Source organism: Ziziphus jujuba, chromosome 5, assembly GCF_031755915.1.
Source record: "Ziziphus jujuba cultivar Dongzao chromosome 5, ASM3175591v1".
NCBI classification, from domain to species: domain Eukaryota; kingdom Viridiplantae; phylum Streptophyta; class Magnoliopsida; order Rosales; family Rhamnaceae; genus Ziziphus; species Ziziphus jujuba.
The window spans coordinates 8227216-8248488 of NC_083383.1; the positions used below are offsets into that span (position 1 = coordinate 8227216).

Genomic DNA, 21273 nt, shown 5'->3' on the forward strand with positions numbered 1-21273 from the left:
GGCAAATAGTTTCATGAAATATTAAAAAAGAAAAAAAGAAATAGTAAAAAATAGAATTATTGACTAATACATTTTTTTTTTTTCCCCCGGTCATATGTTGGTCCAAAATAAGGGCTTCCTTGACTTGTTGTTCCTCACGAGAAAAAGGGGTTACTTGGTCCAAATCCAAATAATCCCTCTTTCTCGTGTCAATAAATACACGGTTCCTTAATTTGAGATTTTTTTTTTCTAAGTTTTATATTTTTCATGGAGAGACTTGGAAAATGACATATTATCACAACATTCATAACAGAAAACTTAATATATAGAGTTATATGCTTCATTTTAAAGCTATGTATAATTAATATATAAGATTATTTGATTTATATTACATGTAATAATTGAAAATGGTATTAGATAATATAATTGTTAAGATTATATAGTGAAATGAATTGCACAATTAAAAATACATGACAAAAATATTTTCATTATTTATTACTAATCTGTGATAGTGCAGAGAAGATATACATAAAATATTTTTTTTGAATCATACATTATGTTTGTGTGTGGAAACAATTTAAAAAAAAAAATCCATAGTTTTTTTTTTAATTAAAATTCTAAATCTATAGAAAATAAACATAAAACATTTATATATGACTGGAGATAAGACAGTAATATATTTATAGATTGTTAACCCTAGTTTTATAAAGTTTAAAAACATTCTAGACACAATTAATGGGTTATTTTTTGTATTTCAATAACCAATTAAATATGTTTTGTTATTTAATAAATTATTTTAGAAATTCTAGGCTCATTGTTGATCAAGACTTGTGATGGATAAATTAATTTGCTTCAAATGCTTTAATTCAACAATGATCATATATTTGTTACATGTAATAACTATTTTGTTTTATTTCAACAACTTGAAAAAAAATAAAATTATGTGAGATGCATGCAGTGATCAAGTGGCATACGTATGGAATTTTAATATTAAATATAATACATATTCACTGTAAGAAAAAAAAAAAAAAAAAAACCTATCTTGCCTATTAATAAATATCTAATTGACTATTATATTACATAACATACTTTCTCGGGCTTCCTCGCACTTTCGTTGTCTATGAGGTCCCGAATGAACTCAAATTTTTTTCCTGCCATTTACTAATTATCATCCATGTAAATATCCAGGAACACAATATCTAGATATTTACTTATTATTCTACTTTTATTTTTATTTTATAATTAATAAATTAATAAATCCATCACTTCTTCGCATTGCTATATTTCCTATTTAATAAATAAATAAATAAATACCAAAATTTTACGCAGACCTTGATCATTAATTGACATTACATGCATATACTGGTAAAAAAAATTTATTCTTTCAAAAAAAAAAAAAACTAATTATTTTAACAGCATTATATTTTTAAAAGATGTTGAAGCTATACCAACCAAAAATAAAATTGAGTAGTGAAAATTAATATAGACATGTAACCAAATGTGTTATCTAGTAGTCATGAATCTCATAACACAGTCAGTTGTATGGATTTACGTTTGAATAATCTATATTTTTTTTATTACGTTAAATGTTCAAAATAAACATTGATACCTAAAAAAGGTCAACGTTTTTTAATGTGACATTTGAAGATAAGCGAAGAGCCTTACTTTGACCCGGTCTGACATAATTTTTGCTTTAGTTTGTTTTTCTGCTCTTTAAAAGTACTTAGTGAGAAAATCACCTTTTACTAGTGTCGGTTAAAAAATTTTATGTATGAAGACTTAAGCCACTTTTAGAAAGATTATTAAAACATTTTCAACTATTTTTAATTTTTCAAAAACTATTTCAAGCAAGATCTTTATGATCTATTTGTCCCCATATATACTTCAAATCCTGCCCAGTTTATACCAAATGATATTGGTTCTGGTCGACTTGTCCACCCTCCGAAGCCAAGATGTCTTATTACTGCTGCTGCTGCTATTATTATTATTATTATTGTTTCTTTTTAGGTAAGAAGATGAATTTTATGCATCTATCGCCAATTATATGTGGGGCAGATAGTAATGACTATTTAACATGCCATCAAGAATTTTCAGCAAAATATATATGTATATATATATATATATATACATATATAAAATGCCCTTAAGACTGGTCATATTGCTCTTATTCTGGTTCTTTATTTAATTTGACAATCGAACTCTCCTACCAACTTGTATACAATCCCTCTGTACCACAAACTATTTTGCTTGTTTAATAAGATACAAAGTTTCTCATGTTTATCTAGTCTAGCTATAAACTAGAATGTTTGATGATATAATTAACTTCGATAAAAAAATTTATTATCCAAAGCAATAAGTAATTAATTTAACATAATTTCAATCATGCTAATCAATATATTAGAACTCTCTCTCTCTCTCTCTCTCTCTCTCTCTCTCTCTCTCTCTCTCTCTCTCTCTCTCTCACACACACACACACACACACATATTTCAATATATATATTTGTATTACTAAATCTGTATAAGGACTAAATAACAGTGAATTTTTTTTTTTCAGTCAAATAAACCAATAAAAAGTAGTGGTTTGATGCAAAAGAAAATTTTTTTTTTTTGATAAATTAGGATAAATCTAAAATCGAGAGTTATTATCAATGATTATTGTAAAAGGACTGTGTTGAAGGGACATAAATAAATAAAGAAAACTGGATAGTGGTTGGCATAGCATTAAGTCAATTAATCCTATATAAGTGGCATAAGCTGAATAAATATGTATAGAATATCAATTCATACTGACCATAATTTATTATTTTTTATTTATTTCTTTACATCCGGAAACATTAATTATATTCTTTCCGATAACATTTATCTTCTTTTTTTTTTTGGGGGGGAAAAACAAGATAACTTTATTCTTTATTCATCAAACAAAAGGTAACATTATTCTTATATGCCATCAAAATCTATCCTGTCCGTTTCTTTTATCTACATCACCGGACCACCAATAAATTAAATCTAATATTCTCAATCCCAGGTTATTGCAAGTTTCAGGTTTATTTAATTATCTATTTTTGGTAATAAAATTTCAGGTTTTCAATAAATTAAATTCCTCTCTTTAATTAGTTCTTCATAATAGTTTGCATTCGAAGAGTTTACAAGCGTAGAACTAGAAACATGGGGGATCATGGGGATGATGACAAGAAGGCTCACGTGGTAGTGCTGGCAAGTCCCGGCATGGGGCACGTGACCCCTCTCCTTGAGTTGGCCAAAACACTCGTCCTCCACCTTGGATTCCACGTCAGCTTTCTTGCCATCCCTGCCGAAGAAGCATCTCCGGCACAAATTCACCTCCTCCGATCGCCCAATCTTCCTCCTGACCTCCATGTTATCGATCTTCCTCGCGCTCATGTATCAAGTACTCTTCGCCACGACATGGGGGTTTTCTCTCGTCTCTGCGTCGTCGTCCGAGAGGCACTGCGTTTTCTTCCTCCATTCCTAAATCAAAACTCCGTAAACGCGCTCATCACCGATCCCTTCTGTCTCGCTGCTTTCGATATATTCGACGACGACGACGTCTCGGTTCCGACGTATGTATTCTTCACCAGCTCAGCTTCTCTTCTGGCGTTGACCTTCTACTTGCCGACCTTAGACGAAATGGTTGTCGGAGATTATAGTAAAATCTCAGACGAGGTACGTGTCCCTGGTTGCAAGCCTTTGCCGGTTGAAGACTTAATTAACGATGTTCTTGATCGCCAAGTTCTTCCTATTTCGAACCGGTTACCAACGGTAGCCGGTATCCTGTTAAATACTTGGGAGGAGCTTGAGCCGGTTACACTCCGCTCTTTCAGAGAGACACCGTTCTTTCTTCAAATACCAATCCCACCGGTTTACCCCATCGGACCCATCACGAAAAGAGATCCTGAACCGGCCGTAAAAAGTAGTACGTCGCACGCAAACTTGATTTCATGGCTAGATAAACAGCCTTCCTGTTCGGTTGTTTACGTGTCGTTTGGCAGCGGTGGGACCCTTTCAGCAGAGCAAACTAATGAGTTGGCTCGGGGTTTGGAGCTGAGTGGGCAACGATTCGTCTGGGTCGCTCGGCCTCCAGCTGAAGCTAACGCTTCTGGTAACTTTTTCAACGCGGGTGATGAGGTGGAAGATCCGGCCACGTATCTGGAACAAGGGTTTCGGGATAGGACAGAAGGAGTGGGGATGGTGATATCCTCGTGGGCCCCACAGGAGGAGGTGCTTCGTCATCCATCCATAGCTGGGTTTTTAACCCATTGCGGATGGAATTCTTTACTGGAAAGCATTGTTTATGGCGTACCGATGATCGCGTGGCCAATGTACAACGAGCAGAGAATGAACGCCAGGATGCTAATTGAAATGGGTTTGGCCGTTAAGCCAGAGGTTGGAGAAGGGAAGAGGGTGGTGGGGTGGAGTGAGATTGAGAAGGTGGTGAGGATGATTGTGGAGGGTGAACAAGGGATGCTGATAAGGAGTAGGGTTAGAGAATTCCAAAACAGTGCTTTGCGAGCATTTAATAATGGATCGCTTGCTTGTGTGGCTAATCAATGGAAGGTCGAATCCGGTCTTTGATGTCAGTTACATTTTCGTATAGGTTTGGAATCGTTCTGAAACCCAGTACTCTAATTACGCTGTTTTCCCAAATGTATGACAGTATTGAGTAGTTTGTGCAATATTGCTTCTCTACTATGATACACAATTTTCGACCCAAAAAACCCTTAATCACAAAATAATAATAATAATTATAATAATAATTACCAAAAATAAATCAACTATGATACACTATCATCATTTTGACAACTCTAACATTACTTGACACAGTTTTTGTTTGGTGCCATTTTAAAGAGGGAAAAGCGGAAAAGTGTACCAAAAAAGGAAAAGGTTGTGCGCAAATTGAGAAAGTATCCAGTTTAGTAAAATTAAAAATTATAAAATAAAAATAATTTTCAGCATGGCTTTAAACCTAATTTTTCATATAATAATTGGAAGTGATATACCTTCTTTGACGTATTGTGATGTAAGATTTTTTTTTCCACCCCCCCCCCCCCCCCTCTTCATATTTGTGATTTAATATTGAAAATTGTAATTTTTTTTTTAAGAGAAGATAAGTCAAATTTGTGATATAATATTTAAAATTATAATTTTTTTTTTAAAAAATTTATAAATATTTCAACCTTTTAAAAAATATATAATTTAAATATTTTAAAATATTAAATTATATATTTAAAAAAAAATTAAAAACAGATACTGTTTAAAAAAATGTTATTTACTAGTATAAACGATCACCAATGAAATATACTATACCATAATTTAAATTATTATTATTAAATGTTTCAGTTTTAAACTTTTAGTATAAAAAATAATAAAAATAAATATCCAATTAGAATTTATTATGTAAGTTGATGATGGGCATTGATGCTGTGGATAAGTGCCACCAAATTAATAAATATCATAGTTTGGTTAAATTAAAAGTTATAAAATAAAAATAATTCTCAACTTGGCTTTAAAATAATAATTAAAAGTGACACATTTTCTCGAGCATATCATCATATATGATATTGTCTCCCAAATTAAAGCAGACAAGTCAAATTTGTGATTTAATATTTAAAATCATGTACCTTTTAAAAAGTTGAAATAATTATAATAATTGGTGTCAATTCCTACTGTTACAGAACAAGTTAACATTGAAATTGAGCTGTACGTTATTTTTTATGGTTTCTTTTAGTTTTTGATAAGTGATACCAAATCGATAAATATCATGGTTTGGTTAAATTAAAAATTATAAAAAAATTAAAATAATTTTCAGCTAGACTTTAAGGCTGATTTCATTGACACCATTTCTTCACCATATTGTGATGTAGGATATTTTTCCCAAGTTAGAGAAGACAAGTCAAATTTTTATTTATTATTTAAAATCATATATTTTTCAAAAGGTTGAAATTATGATTTAAAACTCTATTGTCTTTTTCTTCTTTTTTTATTCTTTTTTTGGCCCTTTGATGTGGAAAGTGGAAACAGAACCCAAGTAACGTACAGCCGAACCGCTATGATAAAAGCTTTCAAAATTAAATAAACCATCAATATCATGACGAGAAAATTAATTATAAAACCAACCAAAATATAATTTATTATGAAAACGGGCATATTCAGGTCATGAAGATTTGCATAAATTTCAGCAAAAAGAAAAAAAAAAAAAGATTTGCATATAATCTCTTTTTACTCTTTTTTCCCCCTCAAATTTTAACACCTACAATTCCAATTAAGCCCAAAATTTTGCTTGTCGTGGTTTCATCTTTATTATCATCGGTATATATGCCTATGCCGTCATATATTTTTCTCTTTTTATGTTTTAGGTTAGAAAACCTATTTTATAAATTACCAAAATTCTTTAACTTTATAATTTGAAACAATGAAATGATGGACTTATAAACATAAATATGAATGCTCAACAGTCAAAAGCTATCCATTCCATAATTTTTTTTATGTTGACATGTAAAAGCTATCCATTTCATTTTTTTTTTTAATGTTGACGTGTAGCTCACAACAAGCCCAGAGAGATCAAAGGATTAGAACAATAATGTTTTATTTTTTTATTTTGAATTATTAAAACAAAATTAAGTTAATATAATTTTTCATAATAAAATATTCCTATTTAAAATACAATAATTTGGCGCAAATTTTAATCTATCAATTTCCTTTGCATGGTATGCGTGTAATGATAAAAATACTTGCTTTTATGTGCCGAGAAAAAAATCCATCAGGATCGACTTTGCAAATGGATGATTTATTTCGCTTTTCGCCACCTAGTGTTTTGGCATAAAATGAACCATGGGCCCAAGCTACTCTAACCCAATAAAAAGGAGGCCTTAAGGCCCGTATCCCATCAATCAGGTCAGAGTCTGTTAATGGATACTTGATTGGTGAGTGTGCACGGCACGCAAATCAATGGCAAGCTGACGAGACAAGTGAAAGACGCTATGTATAAAGGTATCACCACCGCACTTGACACGGGCGAAAGTTGCTTTAGCTCTCGAATGGAAGGAAGAAGGTATCCACCAAAACCGACGTCGTTTAAGTCAATGGACATCCAAAATTGGTAGCTTTCTCTGTCAAAAGCAGACGACGTCGTTTTGTTATTCATTTTTCTCGCCTTGCGGCGTTGCGTATAACAGAAAGAAATAGTATTTTTGCTTCAAGTTTCGTGTTCTCTCTATATCTTGCTCCCCCCTCTGCGAAACTCCATGGATTCTAAAGCTTCTACAACTCCCATTGCGACTGCCACTTCCACTCCTTTGCTAAACCATAAAGTCCCTACCAAATCCACGCCCAAAGATAGAGATTTCTTGAACCATCTTGAAGCTTACCTCGCGAAGAGAGATGGCGTGGACAAGCTTCTCAAGATCTCCAGGTACACCACCAAGATCATCCTCGCATCCTCAGCTCTCCCTGAAACCCTACCCGTAACTGGCCGGCTCAAGAGCTTCGAGTCCAGTGTAGGTGTGAGTCGCAAAGCCTTCAGGCTCGGCAAGTTCGTCCAAGACGTGAACGCTCTCAGGAGCTCTCATTTCGATTCGAAAGGAGAAATCCTTCTCTCTGTCATCGCTTATGGAGGCGAGGGTTTGTATTACTTTGTCGAACAGTTCATTTGGTTGGCGAAATCGGGGTTGATCGACGCCAAACACTCGCGTAATTTGCAAAAAATCAGTGCTTGGGCAGAGTTTATCGGATACCTTGGTAGTATTTCGTTAAAATTTAGGGATTTGAAGCGGATTGGAGAAGACGAAGCGTGTGTAGAATCAAGCATTAAAATTGCAATTACAAGAGGAATCGGGTACGAGCAAGAGAAGGAGAAATTGAGGAAGTTGAGGGAGAAGAAGTTGATGAAGAAACTTTCAATTGTTCAAGATTTTGCAGATGCCTTAATGGCTGTGGCGGATATTAGGGATGGAAAGGGGCCGTTTTTGGGAACCCTTTCGTTGTCCTGTGCTGGGCTATTGTCGGCGTTGATTAGTACCCACAAGAATTGGGTGTCTTGCTAAATTTGATGGCCTTTTTACAAGGTAATTTTGCTGGCCAATTCTGGTTTCTTAACCTTTTTCGTAAAATTTGAAATTGGGATTTTGAATTGTATAATCCGAATTGGAAGTTAGTGAGAGTGAAGCCTCTTTAGACTGTCATTCTAAGAGATAAAAATGTGGATTATCAAACTTTTTCAGTACACATGTTTTTACATTTGAATAAAACTATACACAGAAATGTGAATTATCAGACCGTAGATCAATATGAATTTGTTATATGCAGAATGCTCTCTCTTTTGGGAGGTCAAAAAGAAAAGTTGTACGTTTTCAGTTGTGCTGGCAACTTTATCCTTGCAGTTTGTGGTACTTTTGGATCGGAATTGACAGTTTGTGGTACTTTACTGCTCGGTGCTTCTGTTATAATCTAACGGACTTATAATTTGTTTGGATAAATAAAAAAGTGTCATAAAATTTTCTTTCTTACTGCCAAGGAAACTTATAAGCAAAGTATGAAACATTCCCGGATTTTTGAGATATGGTGAATTCTTCCATGTACGAGTAAGGTTTATATTTATTTAAATCTTGAAATTTCCTTAAAACCTGCAACCAATTTTGCTGTTTCTGAATTAGGTTCAATAGAATAATATATAGATAATCCAAAGCATAATATTGTTCCCCGTCATCAAGAAAACTGGTAAACTGAGAAATCAGTTCTGTTATGGAACATCTGCTGATATACAAAACATTACAAGAAATAAACTGTATATTCTTTATTTATTAATTTTTTTCTCTTTCAAGAGTAAGCGTATATTATTGCGAGCTGTGCAAGAATTCAAGTATGTCGTCATCAGTTAACCAAAAAATAATGTTTTCATCAAGGTTAGGTTCACCTTTATTAAACTATAATGTCACTTCAGATTAGTTTGAGTGTTTCTTTAGTGATAGGTTTCAAATTTTAGAATTTATCAACTATAATTTGATTGAGAGAAAAATAAGGTCAGCGTTTATAATTATCACTAGATTAATAGTAAATTTTAATTGAGGATGTTTAATAATATTAGTTTTTATTCCATTGATGATTGTTTAACAATAATGATAAATAATATTTTTTTAAAAAAAATATAGAAAAACATTTTAAAACTTTAATGGGAAGCATTCTACGTATTCTTTTTTCAATTTCCATTTCCTCATGGATAACACATAACAGAACCCAAACATATGTAATATGATAAGGGTGAAACGTGTACTTAAAATCGGACAGAGGCCCGGGCCTTCTATCAGTCTTGTAAATAAATTATTATCAGTCAATAAGATGCCAGCCAAAAAATAAAGAAAAAAGAGGGAGAAAAAACATGAAGATAATTTTTTTTTTTTTTTTTTTTTTTAAAACCAAAATAAACTTCTCAAAAAATACCTTGAAAATTCTCCAGAGAATGCTAAAAGATAAAAGAAACATCATTTTATGGCTTTCAGTGGCTGGTTGTAAAACTATCTTCAAAACTATTTTACGGATTTACTTTCCTAAATAGGCCAGTAACTGACTTAAGGAAAACTAGAGATTGTCCATCTGTCTCTCTGTAGAGAAAGAGAAATCTATTGGCCGTTGAATTTATATTCTATTAATTATCTAACTGCGTAAAGATAGTGAAACAAGGATGATGTTTATCCGCTGCCATTGCTTGTTTGTCTCATAGTACGCCTTGTAGACGCACTAAGATCTAACGGTTCTATAGTAATCCAGCACCAGCTTGCAAATATAAATCCAACGGCTACGCGAATTAGATCCTCTGGGCCCTACACCACAGATCCCTACACTTATATGGTGGGGGCCGTATTTTAAGGATTTGGGAGATTTTCACTCCCACCAGTACCCGCAATCCTCACGGGTCATGACGACGCTTTATTCCAGATCCATCAGATGCCAGAAGGAGCACTTCCTAACTAAAACCTTTCTCTGTGTCTCTCTGTTAGAATCTCACAAAGGCTCACCCAAACAAGTAACATGGCAATCCAGTAAAAAATAAAGAAAAAAACCTAATTCCCCAGCTTTTTCTTTTTTTTCTTCAAACCAATAATGGAGTCGGAGCTCAAAGACCTCAATTCCAAACCCGCCAAGCCCCAATCGGTCGAGCCGATCCATGAGGAAGGATCCACCAAAGACGACCGTCCACTCCTCAAGTCCGATTCCTTTCCCACACCGTCAGAGAGCATCGAGGAGCTCGAGAAGAAATTCGCAGCGTATGTCCGCCGCGATGCGTACGGCACCATGGGATGCGGCGAGCTGCCGACGAAGGAGAAAGTCCTGCTGGGATTGGCACTGATAACTCTGGTGCCGATTCGGGTAGTGGTTGGGATGACCATTTTGCTGTTCTACTACTTGATTTGTAGGATCTTCACGTTGTTCTCAACTCCGAACAGGGAAGATGACCAGGACCAGGAGGATTATGCCCACATGGGTGGATGGAGGAGAGCTGTTATCGTACAGTGTGGGCGGTCTCTTTCTAGGGTCATGCTGTTCGTGTTGGGCTTTTATTGGATCAGCGAGACCCATCGGGTTCCGCATACTGAATCCAAGTCCAGAACTGAGGTATTGAACACTAGTTGAGTTTCCAGTTATATTTTATACCATTCTTGCTTACAAGTTGGAAATCAGGATTAATTCATATAATCGAAAAGAATCTAATCCGACTATACTAGAAAATATAACGTCGTATTCTCTCATGCTCTTGGTATATGTATAACAAAATTTGACTTACTCCTACAAGTTTCACATCAGTAAAATTTGACTTATTTCCATAATGTTAAAGTGGAAAACTTGTCTTTATTGATTTTACTTATTAGCAATTGGAGTATGTAAAGGGTGTAGTATAAATTTGCTGGAACTATATGTTTGGCTCATCTCCTTAGATCCTTAAGTTAGTTTCTGCATATTTAAAGTTTGCTGCACGTGCTTTGTCATTCACCGTTACCTTATGTACTGCCTTTATGATGAGGGAGTGGAATGGATTAAGCATTTTAGCTTAACGTATTAGTAGGAGTATTCAAATTATGTACACAAGGGGTCTTTTGGATTTCTTGTGTGAAATTTTAAAATGAGGCTAATCCTACTTGCTCGAGTTTGTGAAGTATTTTGTGCACAACCCTCATTCGGAGGGTTGCTCCCAGGGTGGATTCCTCCCTGCGGAGGTGGGACTGTTGAGCAGATAGAACAACCATTATTATTTTCATTATTAATTTACTTGTTGATTTATTTTGTAGAGATTCTTGTAGTAGTTCTCTTTTTGCTAACTATTATTTTGTACATACTTTTTATGGTCAGAATGACGGCAGAGGTCAGTCTGAAGAAGCTGAAAGACCTGGGGCTATTATATCTAATCATGTGTCGTATGTTGATATCTTGTATCATATGTCTTCCTCTTTTCCAAGCTTTGTTGCTAAGGTTAGTTTACTTCTCAGACTGCAGAATTATTTAGTATGAAACAGTAACTTCAGATTATAATTTTATCAAATGTCAATGTATCTATGTGTAGATTGGGGTCTTCACTAACTCATTTCTGCTCTTATTTCTGAATTGTATCCTGGATTTTTTGGTGCAGAGATCAGTGGCTAGGATTCCTCTGGTGGGGCTTATAAGGTTGGTAAATGCATATGAATATGTCCTATTAATTTTGACCATTGTATATTTCTAGAACTCTCTAGGTTTTCCTGTTAGGTATGTTCCAATGTTGTATAAATGTATTTGAATGGCTGAGAAGGAAATTTAAATGCTGATCTATATTTCTTGACAGTAAATGCCTTGGTTGTGTCTATGTTCAACGGGAGTCAAAGGCATCTGATTTTAAGGGTGTTGCAGGTACAGTATATTATACAACTGAAATGCTATTTGTATTATATTTAAAAGTAATTCTGAATATGGGTGATGTTCAAATTTGTTATTTTGTTGTTCTTCTTAATAGTTTTTTTTTGTTCCCAAGTGTTTTGATATAATTCTCAGGAACTCTATTTAAATCATTATAATATGCATGTTGTGTATCTCCTCAAATATAGTGCTCAAGCTGAAAATTATGGTTGAGCAGCAGCTGTTTTGACGTGTGAATTTATATGATCGTAACTAGATTGGAAGCCTAGTTAGTTCTTTCTTCTCCCTTTTTTTTTTTTTTTTAAAAAAAAAAAATATTTATTTTAAGAGGAAGACTAGTCAATTCTAATGGGATGCCAAACAGCAGAGACTATGGATAGCTTTCTCTTGCATTAACTGTAAACAGCAGAGACTACAGATAGCTTTCTGTTGCATTAACTGTAAACACTTATAAAGCCAAATTTGACAAAACCTTGCTATATGTTCTTCTTGCGCATTTTATCTTACCCTGTTTGTTTCCTTGTGTATGATAGAAAAAAAAAGGTCCTTTGGTCTCAAATATATAGTGTTTATTCATTTACTCAAGAGATATTAATTCTCTTTTATGTTGCAGGTGTTGTGACTGAAAGAGTTAAAGAAGCTCATCAGAATAAGTCTGCTCCCATAATGATGCTTTTTCCAGGTAAATTTATGTTGATATTTAATTAGATTTGTCAACCAAATTGAAAATATTTTGTACTCCATATATGAACAGGTGAAGCGTTTTGATTTGTCATGCATTTCTTATGCTACTGAATATTGTTGTTTAATTTATCTTGTTTTGACTGCAGAAGGAACAACTACAAACGGAGACTATCTCCTTCCATTTAAGACAGGTGCTTTTTTGGCAAAAGCTCCGGTGCTTCCTCTAATCCTGAGATATCCATATCAGAGATTTAGTCCAGCATGGGACTCGATATCTGGGGTGCGCATGTCTCTACAAATTAAATCATGTTTCTGTAAAGTTAAGAAGTTTCATGCTAATAAATACCATTGTCCCAGTTAAAGTGTGATGACCTCTAAATATAAAAGTTTAGGAAATTGGTGGTTTATTAATTATGGATTATGTGATTAAGTTTTTAATGTCTGATGGGCTTGGCCTGGGTATAATAGGCAGTAGGGCTCATGTAAGTGTAAGTTTTGTAAAAACTGCCTGCTTGAGATTTCTAGTAATGACACTCTAAATGTCTGTCAAACTAAGGAAGACTTGAAGGTCATAGTCAGTAGTATTTTAGCTTCCTCCTCTAGTTTTACTCAATTGTATTTATTTGCAGGTGCGCCATGTGATTTTTCTTTTATGTCAATTTGTAAATCACCTGGAGGTGGTTCGATTACCTATCTACTACCCTACACAACAAGAAAAAGATGATCCAAAACTTTATGCTAATAACGTCAGAAGGTTGATGGCTAGTGAGGTGTGCATTTTTCTTATAGTATATGATAATTAAAGTTTGGAGAATCAATTAATTTACAGTAATGTTCTTGCTTGGAAGCAGTACTAATTGTTTCCATTCGATATTAAATAAGATTTCAAAATCATCTGTGTTTTTTAATATGCATTTTCATTTTCTCTACCATCTTAAATCCCTCGAAAGGTAACTGTTACTACATTAAGAATCTATTGGGCGTACTTAAAACGTTGGTTTTCTTTTTTTCTGCAGGGTAATTTGGTAATGTCAGATATTGGACTGGCTGAGAAGCGAATTTATCATGCTGCTCTCAATGGTAATAATAGCCTGCCTAGTGTTTTGCATCAGAAAGACGATTGATAATTAGATGGCCAAGCTCCCAAATGATATCTAGTCGCAGTTGAGTTTCTTAGTTTACGTTGTTATTTGTTAAATGGTGCACAACCAGTGTGGGGTGGTTATGACTTCCCCACTGACTATATATTGAAACTGGTGGGCGATTCTCACCATGTAATTTGACTTGTCTATGGAAAAGTTAGGCCATTAAAATACAGTAATTTCCATATGATGGTGGATATCTGTTGTCAATGCGTCAAACATAAAAAATACATTTTTTTTAATATGGTTTTTTAATTTTCAATTAAAGGGTATTATTATTATTATTATTTTATAATATCTTTTTTTGTGGTGTTTCTGATTCTCACTATGTTGAAACCCTTTTGGACTAACATTTTTGCATATGTAAATCTGAATTATCTCTTTGGTGTTCCTGCAGGTTTGTTAGGTCAATGCTAACTCGGATTCGCCTCTGTATATTCGTTGTATGATTCTATCATTTATTGAAAATGAAAAAAAAAAAAATTTATATATATATATATATATATATTATAAGAATCATGTTGAGAACAAGTAATTCTTTTTGATCCAATCAGTTGACAAAGAGTATTTATCTGATTTGTGTTCTTGGAGTAGGGATGTGGAGTTTAAAGTGACTACTATTTTTTTCTGTGGCCATTTTTTTTAAATTGCCTTACCTAAAATAGACATTTGTTATTATTATTTCCCATTTCATTGGTTTATTGAAGGTCCTGATAGTTTATCTATCCCATTTTGAAATAATAACTTGGCTTGCCATCCATGCTTTCCATTTTTAGTTTGCTTCAATGTATTTAATTTTAAATTTTTTTCTTTTAAAGCTATTGCCCTTGATCGTACCTGAAGCGTCAAAAAGATATCAATCCCCATAACGTTTTCACGTGTAGATGAGAATTATTTTAAAATTTGAAATGAGCTTTTGTTTTGCTGTATTTACGGACACGATATTTGTTCGCATAGTTTTGAAATTTATTTTTGAGTAATAAAATACATATTTCACTTTAGTGTCTTTTTTTTTTAAAAAAAAAATAAGTTATTTTATTAGATTTAAACAGAAAAAGTTAATACATTAAACATCCAATGATTCCTTTTCCACCTTCTGTTGTTGTGGTCGCTTGTAAGTGTTACAATTTTCATACTCGATAATTGGATATTTTATCAAACACACGGCTAAGCAAAGACAAGCTGTCGTACCGAATGGGAACTCTGGGTTCTCCACACGGAAAGCACGAGGTCCATGATCACGATTATATTAGAAAACCAGGCTGACATCACCATTTACACGTAAGGCCTTGCCACGTATACTTGGCTTGCCTACACAAAAATTAAACCAATTTTTTTTTTTCAAAAAATGGATTAAAAAGAAATGAGGGTTAAAAATATGAGAGGAGAAATGATTAGCTTCTTCGTAGATTTTGACAGTAGAGCATTGCTAAACAATGAGAGACGCTTCACTCCAGAAACCTGATAAGAAGAAAAACAATTTGAAGGATGACAGCCTTCCAATTCCAAGTGCAGATTCACTCACAAATACTTTACAAAGTTTTTTCCTCATTAAGCTTGTGGAGGTTGGTCTTCATCATAAGACACATCCATGGATGCAAAAAACAAACCTTCCCTTCCTACACTTTTTTCACCTTTCCTTTAATGAACCATTGCTTGACCTTCTCAATTCCCATGGGGGTAAGCAGCCTTTCAGCGGCGATTGCAGAAGCAACGACGATGTTGATAATTGCTTCTGCCGCATTGATATGGAAGACAAGCATCTGAAAGTGCTTCTCAGGCTCCTCTTCTCGCTATCATAAGGTTGACAATTTGGATCGTGTTGTACAGCAGAAATCTTCAGAGCTTCAGGAAGTATGCAGTTGCAAATTGAACCTACCATAAAAAGGAACAAGGTTTACAAATAAGGTACACATGGCGTGTTTTACAACCAAAAGCATTCAAGGGAAGACATCCAGATCAGCAAATGACCAGTAGTTTATAACTTGTATCTGAATCGTTAATTGTGATTAGTAGTTCAATTCATCCTTAACTCGGTGTAGTTCATTCAAGCAATTTGATCTAAATATTCAATAACTATTCCACCCTTGAGTTGTATATACATCCTCAACCACCAACTATTCCATCAGAGCACCAAGTTTTAGAAAGAAAATCACCTTTTCTTGTACACTAAACTGAAATTCAATATGGTATGCAATTTTACAAGGCTATCATGGAAAGCTTATTGCTGATTTTGAAAAGTTACAAAATGGTATATATCTCACTCAAGCTGGCATTAAAGATGAACTGAGCTCTACAGCAAGAACAGATTATAACACAAAACATGTAGCTGAGCCTTATTAGTGTACCTGATGAGCAGGCAATGTTACCAAAATATATATATATATATATTCAGTGTAAAATTTCTTCACAATATATGGTAAAACAGTTGGATGAGGAAAAAGTACCTATTTTTGCCAGTCGGTTTACCCATTTCGGAATTGATTTCCCAGTTAGCTTGTAACAAATGTCCCTGCAAAAATGATTACAGTTCTTGACAATCAGGTGATACATATCACCATTGTAGCTTGCAGACTGGCGCTCCATGAAGTCCCTAACCTGAACTGGATCCAAGCATGTGTTCCCAATGAATATTGACTTCCTGAACTTAAAGCCTGGGCATTGACGAGGTTCAACTTCAAAAACACCACTTGTAGGATAGTCATGTGCCCCAAACGCATATTCGACACCATGAACTGCGAAATTGTATGTAGGACTATTACAACATCTAAAATTAATTCAGAAACTAGATGCACTTTTTGAAAAGAAAAGAGCAACTTGGTCATATTGAATACTACTTCCATGGAATCAAGCTGTTAATATGCAATTCAATGTCCAATAACTGCTCCTCAGAAATTAGAAACTCTCTGTAATTGCATTCAGAGAATCAAGTTTCATTCAGAAGCCACCATCAAGTTAGTGAAGATGGATGGGCAGAAGGAATTTACATATATGTACTTACCATTCGGCAAAAGAGATTCAAGGTAAACATCAAAATTTCATAATCCTACAATCAATACAGTATAGAATTTGGCAAATTATAATAAGAATGAAAAGTATGTGAGTATACCTTCCACGCCAGAATGAAAAATACCAAGACCTGCCCAATACACATATCCATTCATGGGCGTCAAGTCATACACATTGAGAAAAACTGGTGCTTTGCCTGGGCCATAACTAGCTGACTTTGCTTTCTGAAACATACAAAACCGAGTAGCTGATTTGCCTCTCAATCGAAGAGGAACTACAGATTTCCATCCCTTCTTTAATCCAAATTTCATGTTTTTCAAAAGTGTATTACCAGCTGATCTTGTCGGTCAATGCCAAATTCCAACCTGAGGCGTATGGGTAACAACTAAAGCATTTTCCCAAGACAAAGATGATTGTAGCTCAAGAATTATAAATCATATACTCGCAGACTTGTTAACACGTTAGAAATCATCATAGGTTGACTGCATTCCTAAAGTCGTAGTTACTAGTTAGAAATTGCATTGTAGGCGAAGGGTAGGAAGGGGCATGAAAAGTAAGTCTAACTAAAAATTTTTAAAATATTTTTATTACAACTAAATCGGGTTGGCAAATTGGAAGATTAAACTATCAAAATCGGAATTCCTTAAACATGTATAATGACTGAATTTACGTTAACAACCAACAATGATACGTTCTGTTAATTAACCTGTTATGTGTTCGATATATAAATCATTAGGAGAAAGGAAATTCACCATTTCTGTTCAAGAATAATAACCAGATTGCCATTATACGATAAGTAGGAGGCAAAAAAAAAAAAAAAAAAAAAAAAAAAACTTACACTTTCAACACGACTAATCGTCTTGACCGAAGAGACTAAACTCAAAGTCCAGGGGGTTTTACCCCCAAAGACAAATTCCGCGTACCAACAAATCCATATAAGCCACACAATTACCAAATTCCTAGTCTGTTACTGCACGGGCATCTTCGAAAGAAACGATTTTGATAGGTGTTTAAGTAACAGGATCAGCTAAAATTACAGACTCCGAATAATTTATATCAGATCTACTTGAAACTATTTGCAAATTAGAAACCAGTAGAACAGAAATATGTAACTAACAAATATCGCATTGAAGAGGAAAAAAATTTATGTTGGGATTTGGAGCTTGAAGAACCACAACAGCCACTTGAAACCTCAAAACCCTTCTAAGATTCAATTTTCTTGTTTAAATTCTGGTGCTTCTCAATCTCAGCAACCAAATAGACCCAAAGAACATTTATTAAACAGAAAACCCACAAAAGAAAGGAAAGGGGTGAAAAAGCAAGAGAGAGAAAGGGTGGCTTTCTGTGCTTGTGAAATGCAAAAGATATGGGTTCGTGGGTACAACAAGCAGAAGCTAAAAAGGGTGAGGAAATCAAAAGGAAAAAAGCAAAGAAAAAGATAAAAAAAAAAAAATGGTAAGAGAAACAGCTAAACTTACAGATTTAGATAAGAGGGTCATTGAAGCCCAAGAAACCCAGCTTCATTAGCATTATAATGCCCTTATGGTTGAGAGCTGAGAGCAGGCATATTAGCAGCTGAAAATGGCCTGGAAGTGCCTCTAATGAGCTGTTTTAGAAATTCCGACACAACAAAAAACAAAAAACAGAAACAAATGAAAGCAAGGTAATAACCCCAAATTTGGAAGTTAAAAACGACGAACCTCTCTCTCTCTCTCTCTCTCTCTCCCCCTCTTTCTCTCTCTTTTCTCTCAGCTTTTGCTAAATATCACAGACGACCACCTTTTTCCCAAGCACCAAATTAATTTACAAATAATGCGTGGAGCATTCTTCAAGTGAATAAACAGAACTTTTACTCTTTTCCAGCCAAAAAAAAAAAAAAAAAACAAACAAAAGAACTTTTACTCTGAATAAACAGAGCAACCAAAAAAAAAAAAGAAAAAGAACTTTTACAAAATTACCAAAAAAACAGAACTTTTACAAATTACCCAAAAATAAATAAATAAATAAAAGAATAAACAGAACTTGTGCACAATAAAATATTTCATTCAGGAATCTGATTAACTTGTACCCTTTTATTTTATTTTATTTTAATTTCCTTTTTTTCCCCTTTTTTATTTTTATTTTTTTCCAGAAGCAAGCATACCCAGTAGTAGCAGTAGCACCCAATTGATGGAAGCCAAATAAACCATCTTTTCAGTCCTAATTATCAATTAAAATGGAACTCGAAGTCATCCCAATCCAGTGGGTTAGTGTGTCACTATCGTTTAACATTTTGTTTTATTTATGTGTTTTTTTTTTTTGGGTGAAATTATTTATGTGTTGTACACATATCCGATCTCGCTCAGGAAAAATTTTCAGATTGATTTTACCCATTTTGTTCAGGTATAACATTTTTATGTTTTCTTTTAGTTGAGTAAGATAACAAAATTAAAAACTCTTTTTCTTTATTTATTAATTTGTTAATTTATTTGAAATTAGTCCTTTTCATGTGGTCAAACAATCAATTTGAATAGACACTTAATAGAAAAAAAGTTTTTTTTTTTTTTTTCTCCTACCATTCAAAAATTTTTGTATTACGTTAAGAACGGCATATTAGATAACATTTATATATTAGAATTTCTCGTCTTAATATTTCTCTTTTTTTATTCATTTCTTTTACTTGATCAAGGAAAAGGAAAGAATGACTTGATAACAAGCATATATTGAAATATGAATAAGACTTTTGAGAGTATGATTCACCAAAAAAAAGACATTTGAGAGTATGCCGTTTTGAAGACAACATGCAACTTTCATTGGAAACAAATATAAATATTAATAACTATTTTAATATTTAAAAAATATAGAAATGCGCAACTTGAAATGCTTTAAGATCATATATTGTTGTTAATTAGCATCATCTAATCTTTTTTGGGTAAATTTAGCATCATCTAATCGAATAACAGAGAGAGAGGAAAAAAAAAAAACCACACATCTCAAGGTTCATGTTGTGTTTGGGATAAAAAGTGGCAGAATATAAGACAAAATGGAAAAAGAGGATCATGATATTGGGAATAATATGACAAAATGAGATTCATTACATTTAAATATCCACATAAAGTCAACATGATGATATGGAAGTGTAATATAAATTATAGAGTGAAAAACAATTGCCAAAAAAATAAATAAAAAATGCCAACTCTAACTTGCAGAAAAACACAGCTGCCTCTGCCAACCGCTTTTAAGGCCTTCATGGGCATCTTGTGCTGTGTTTGGTTTAATTTTGCTCCCGAAGAATCCCAATATTCATTAATGTCGGCCACCAATAATATTTTATATATATATATATATATGTATATAAAGATGCAAAGACGTACAGGGGAGACTATTTCTGTATGTTGTTATTATTATTTACTTTTACTACCAATTTATCAATGCTAGATGGATACATTCATCGATCTGGTGTTATTTTTAGTTATTATGTGCAAAATAAAATTATTGATTTATTATTATTTTCAATGTTCTACAATGATTAAATAAATTATCCGTAAACTCTACATAAAAGTATTATATTTTCCCTTGAGTTAAATGTGACAGTATATTAAAAGGAACTTTGGAATAAAATGATAAAAGAGAATAGACATATATATATATATATATATTTTTTTAATATTACTATTTATTATATTAAAGTAAATTTTAATTGAGATGTTTATTTCTATTATTTTTTATATTAAACTGTAAAAATAAATCTTTTAAATTATCATTGAATATACAAATTTTATTGATAATTGATTACAAATAATATAAATAGCATTTTTTTTTTTGGTTTTTTAAAAGCTATAGTATTAAACCAAACATATAACATAAAAAAGATGAAGATGTATATAGTATTTTTTTAAGGAATTTAAGCTTTTAAAATTAATTTCAAATTTTTCCAAAAAAACAATGAGATCAAATGTCAAAGGTAAATATTATGTGCACGACACAAATGGAAAGGGGAGGGCGGGAATTATGTGCACGACACAAAGAGTAAGGGGAGGGGCGGGGGTGGGGGTCCTTCACAAGTGTGGGGTTGGGTTTCAATTGGACCTTTACTTTTTTGGTTTCTTGGTTTTTTGCTGGACAAAAAAATTGTATTCTTTTTTGTTGCTATTGGTAGGATGGGATTGAGGTGAAAATTATGACCCACATGTGTTGTCTATAACAGTTATGTAAACAGTTTTCCGTAGAAGGGTACCATTTGTCATTTGCTATTTTTTTTCAAAAAAAAAAAGGTATCAATATTTAGGTTTTAATAATCGATAAATTTCAACTCTATTTGGTTCTTTTTATTATTATTATTGTCTACATTATTGGTTTCCTAGATGCATACTTGTTGAATTAAAATAAAGAGAACCGGTCACATTGCACGTAAAATGGCGGCTAAGCAAAAGAACAAATTCAAAAAATATATATATATATATTCCTCCCATAATTCAACACAATAATTACTAAACTTAAAATTTGAAATTGAAAGGTTTAATTTCAAATCATTTATAATAGTACAAGAACATATGCGCTTGGCATCGTTCATTGCCCAACCTAC

The 21273-nt window shown here is 33.2% G+C and overlaps 4 protein-coding genes across 10 annotated transcripts; 3 read left to right on the forward strand and 1 right to left on the reverse strand.

Moving 5' to 3' along the window:
* Positions 1-3144: 3144 nt before the first annotated feature.
* LOC107420237 (anthocyanidin 3-O-glucosyltransferase 5-like) lies at positions 3145-4569 on the forward strand. Its single transcript, XM_060817111.1, has one exon. It carries the CDS (start codon positions 3145-3147, stop codon positions 4567-4569), a length of 1425 nt encoding a protein of 474 aa, XP_060673094.1.
* A 2444-nt stretch (positions 4570-7013) lies between these two features.
* LOC107420230 (peroxisomal membrane protein 11A) lies at positions 7014-8498 on the forward strand. The gene is made up of 2 exons (XM_016029130.4): positions 7014-8057; positions 8299-8498. The coding sequence occupies exon 1, from the start codon at positions 7239-7241 to the stop codon at positions 8034-8036; it is 798 nt and encodes a 265-aa protein (XP_015884616.3). The 5' UTR covers positions 7014-7238; the 3' UTR covers positions 8037-8057; positions 8299-8498.
* Positions 8499-9867: 1369 nt separating this feature from the next.
* LOC107420277 (lysophospholipid acyltransferase LPEAT1) lies at positions 9868-14276 on the forward strand. Of its 4 annotated transcripts, none has more exons than XM_048474991.2 (9): positions 9868-10602; positions 11335-11454; positions 11612-11649; positions 11804-11868; positions 12488-12556; positions 12705-12877; positions 13188-13328; positions 13575-13721; positions 14098-14276. In XM_048474991.2, exons 1-8 carry the CDS (start codon positions 10090-10092, stop codon positions 13680-13682), a joined length of 1227 nt encoding a protein of 408 aa, XP_048330948.1. In that variant the 5' UTR covers positions 9868-10089; the 3' UTR covers positions 13683-13721; positions 14098-14276. The 4 variants fall into 4 exon arrangements, with proteins under 4 accessions (XP_048330948.1, XP_048330949.1, XP_048330947.1 ...); XM_048474992.2 differs by having other exon boundaries at positions 13575-13638; XM_048474990.2 differs by lacking the exon at positions 14098-14276 and having other exon boundaries at positions 13575-13989.
* An 803-nt stretch (positions 14277-15079) lies between these two features.
* LOC107420279 (deSI-like protein At4g17486) lies at positions 15080-18830 on the reverse strand. Of its 4 annotated transcripts, none has more exons than XM_048474995.2 (4): positions 18188-18830; positions 16810-16933; positions 16148-16435; positions 15080-15575 (listed from the first exon to the last, which is right to left on the reverse strand). In XM_048474995.2, exons 1-4 carry the CDS (start codon positions 18206-18208, stop codon positions 15331-15333), a joined length of 678 nt encoding a protein of 225 aa, XP_048330952.2. In that variant the 5' UTR covers positions 18209-18830; the 3' UTR covers positions 15080-15330. The 4 variants fall into 4 exon arrangements, with proteins under 4 accessions (XP_048330952.2, XP_048330951.2, XP_015884689.3 ...); XM_048474994.2 differs by having other exon boundaries at positions 16810-17199; positions 18188-18826; XM_016029203.4 differs by having other exon boundaries at positions 16810-17074; positions 18188-18825.
* Positions 18831-21273: the final 2443 nt, after the last annotated feature.

What these genes read in the sequence shown, in the direction of transcription:
- LOC107420237 (XM_060817111.1), top strand. Translation starts at nt 3,145, where the DNA reads ATGGGGGATCATGGGGATGATGACAAGAAGGCTCACGTGGTAGTGCTG.
- LOC107420230 (XM_016029130.4), top strand. Translation starts at nt 7,239, where the DNA reads ATGGATTCTAAAGCTTCTACAACTCCCATTGCGACTGCCACTTCCACT.
- LOC107420277 (XM_048474991.2), top strand. Translation starts at nt 10,090, where the DNA reads ATGGAGTCGGAGCTCAAAGACCTCAATTCCAAACCCGCCAAGCCCCAA. An exon ending in CATAATGATGCTTTTTCCAG is followed by an intron (nt 12,557 to 12,704) that starts GTAAATTTATGT and finishes TTTTGACTGCAG; the next exon opens with AAGGAACAACTACAAACGGA. An exon ending in TTAAATCATGTTTCTGTAAA is followed by an intron (nt 12,878 to 13,187) that starts GTTAAGAAGTTT and finishes ATTTATTTGCAG; the next exon opens with GTGCGCCATGTGATTTTTCT.
- LOC107420279 (XM_048474994.2), bottom strand. Translation starts at nt 17,020, where the DNA reads ATGAAATTTGGATTAAAGAAGGGATGGAAATCTGTAGTTCCTCTTCGA. An exon ending in TTTTCATTCTGGCGTGGAAG is followed by an intron (nt 16,436 to 16,809) that starts GTATACTCACAT and finishes ACAATTTCGCAG; the next exon opens with TTCATGGTGTCGAATATGCG. An exon ending in AAACCGACTGGCAAAAATAG is followed by an intron (nt 15,576 to 16,147) that starts GTACTTTTTCCT and finishes TTTTTATGGTAG; the next exon opens with GTTCAATTTGCAACTGCATA.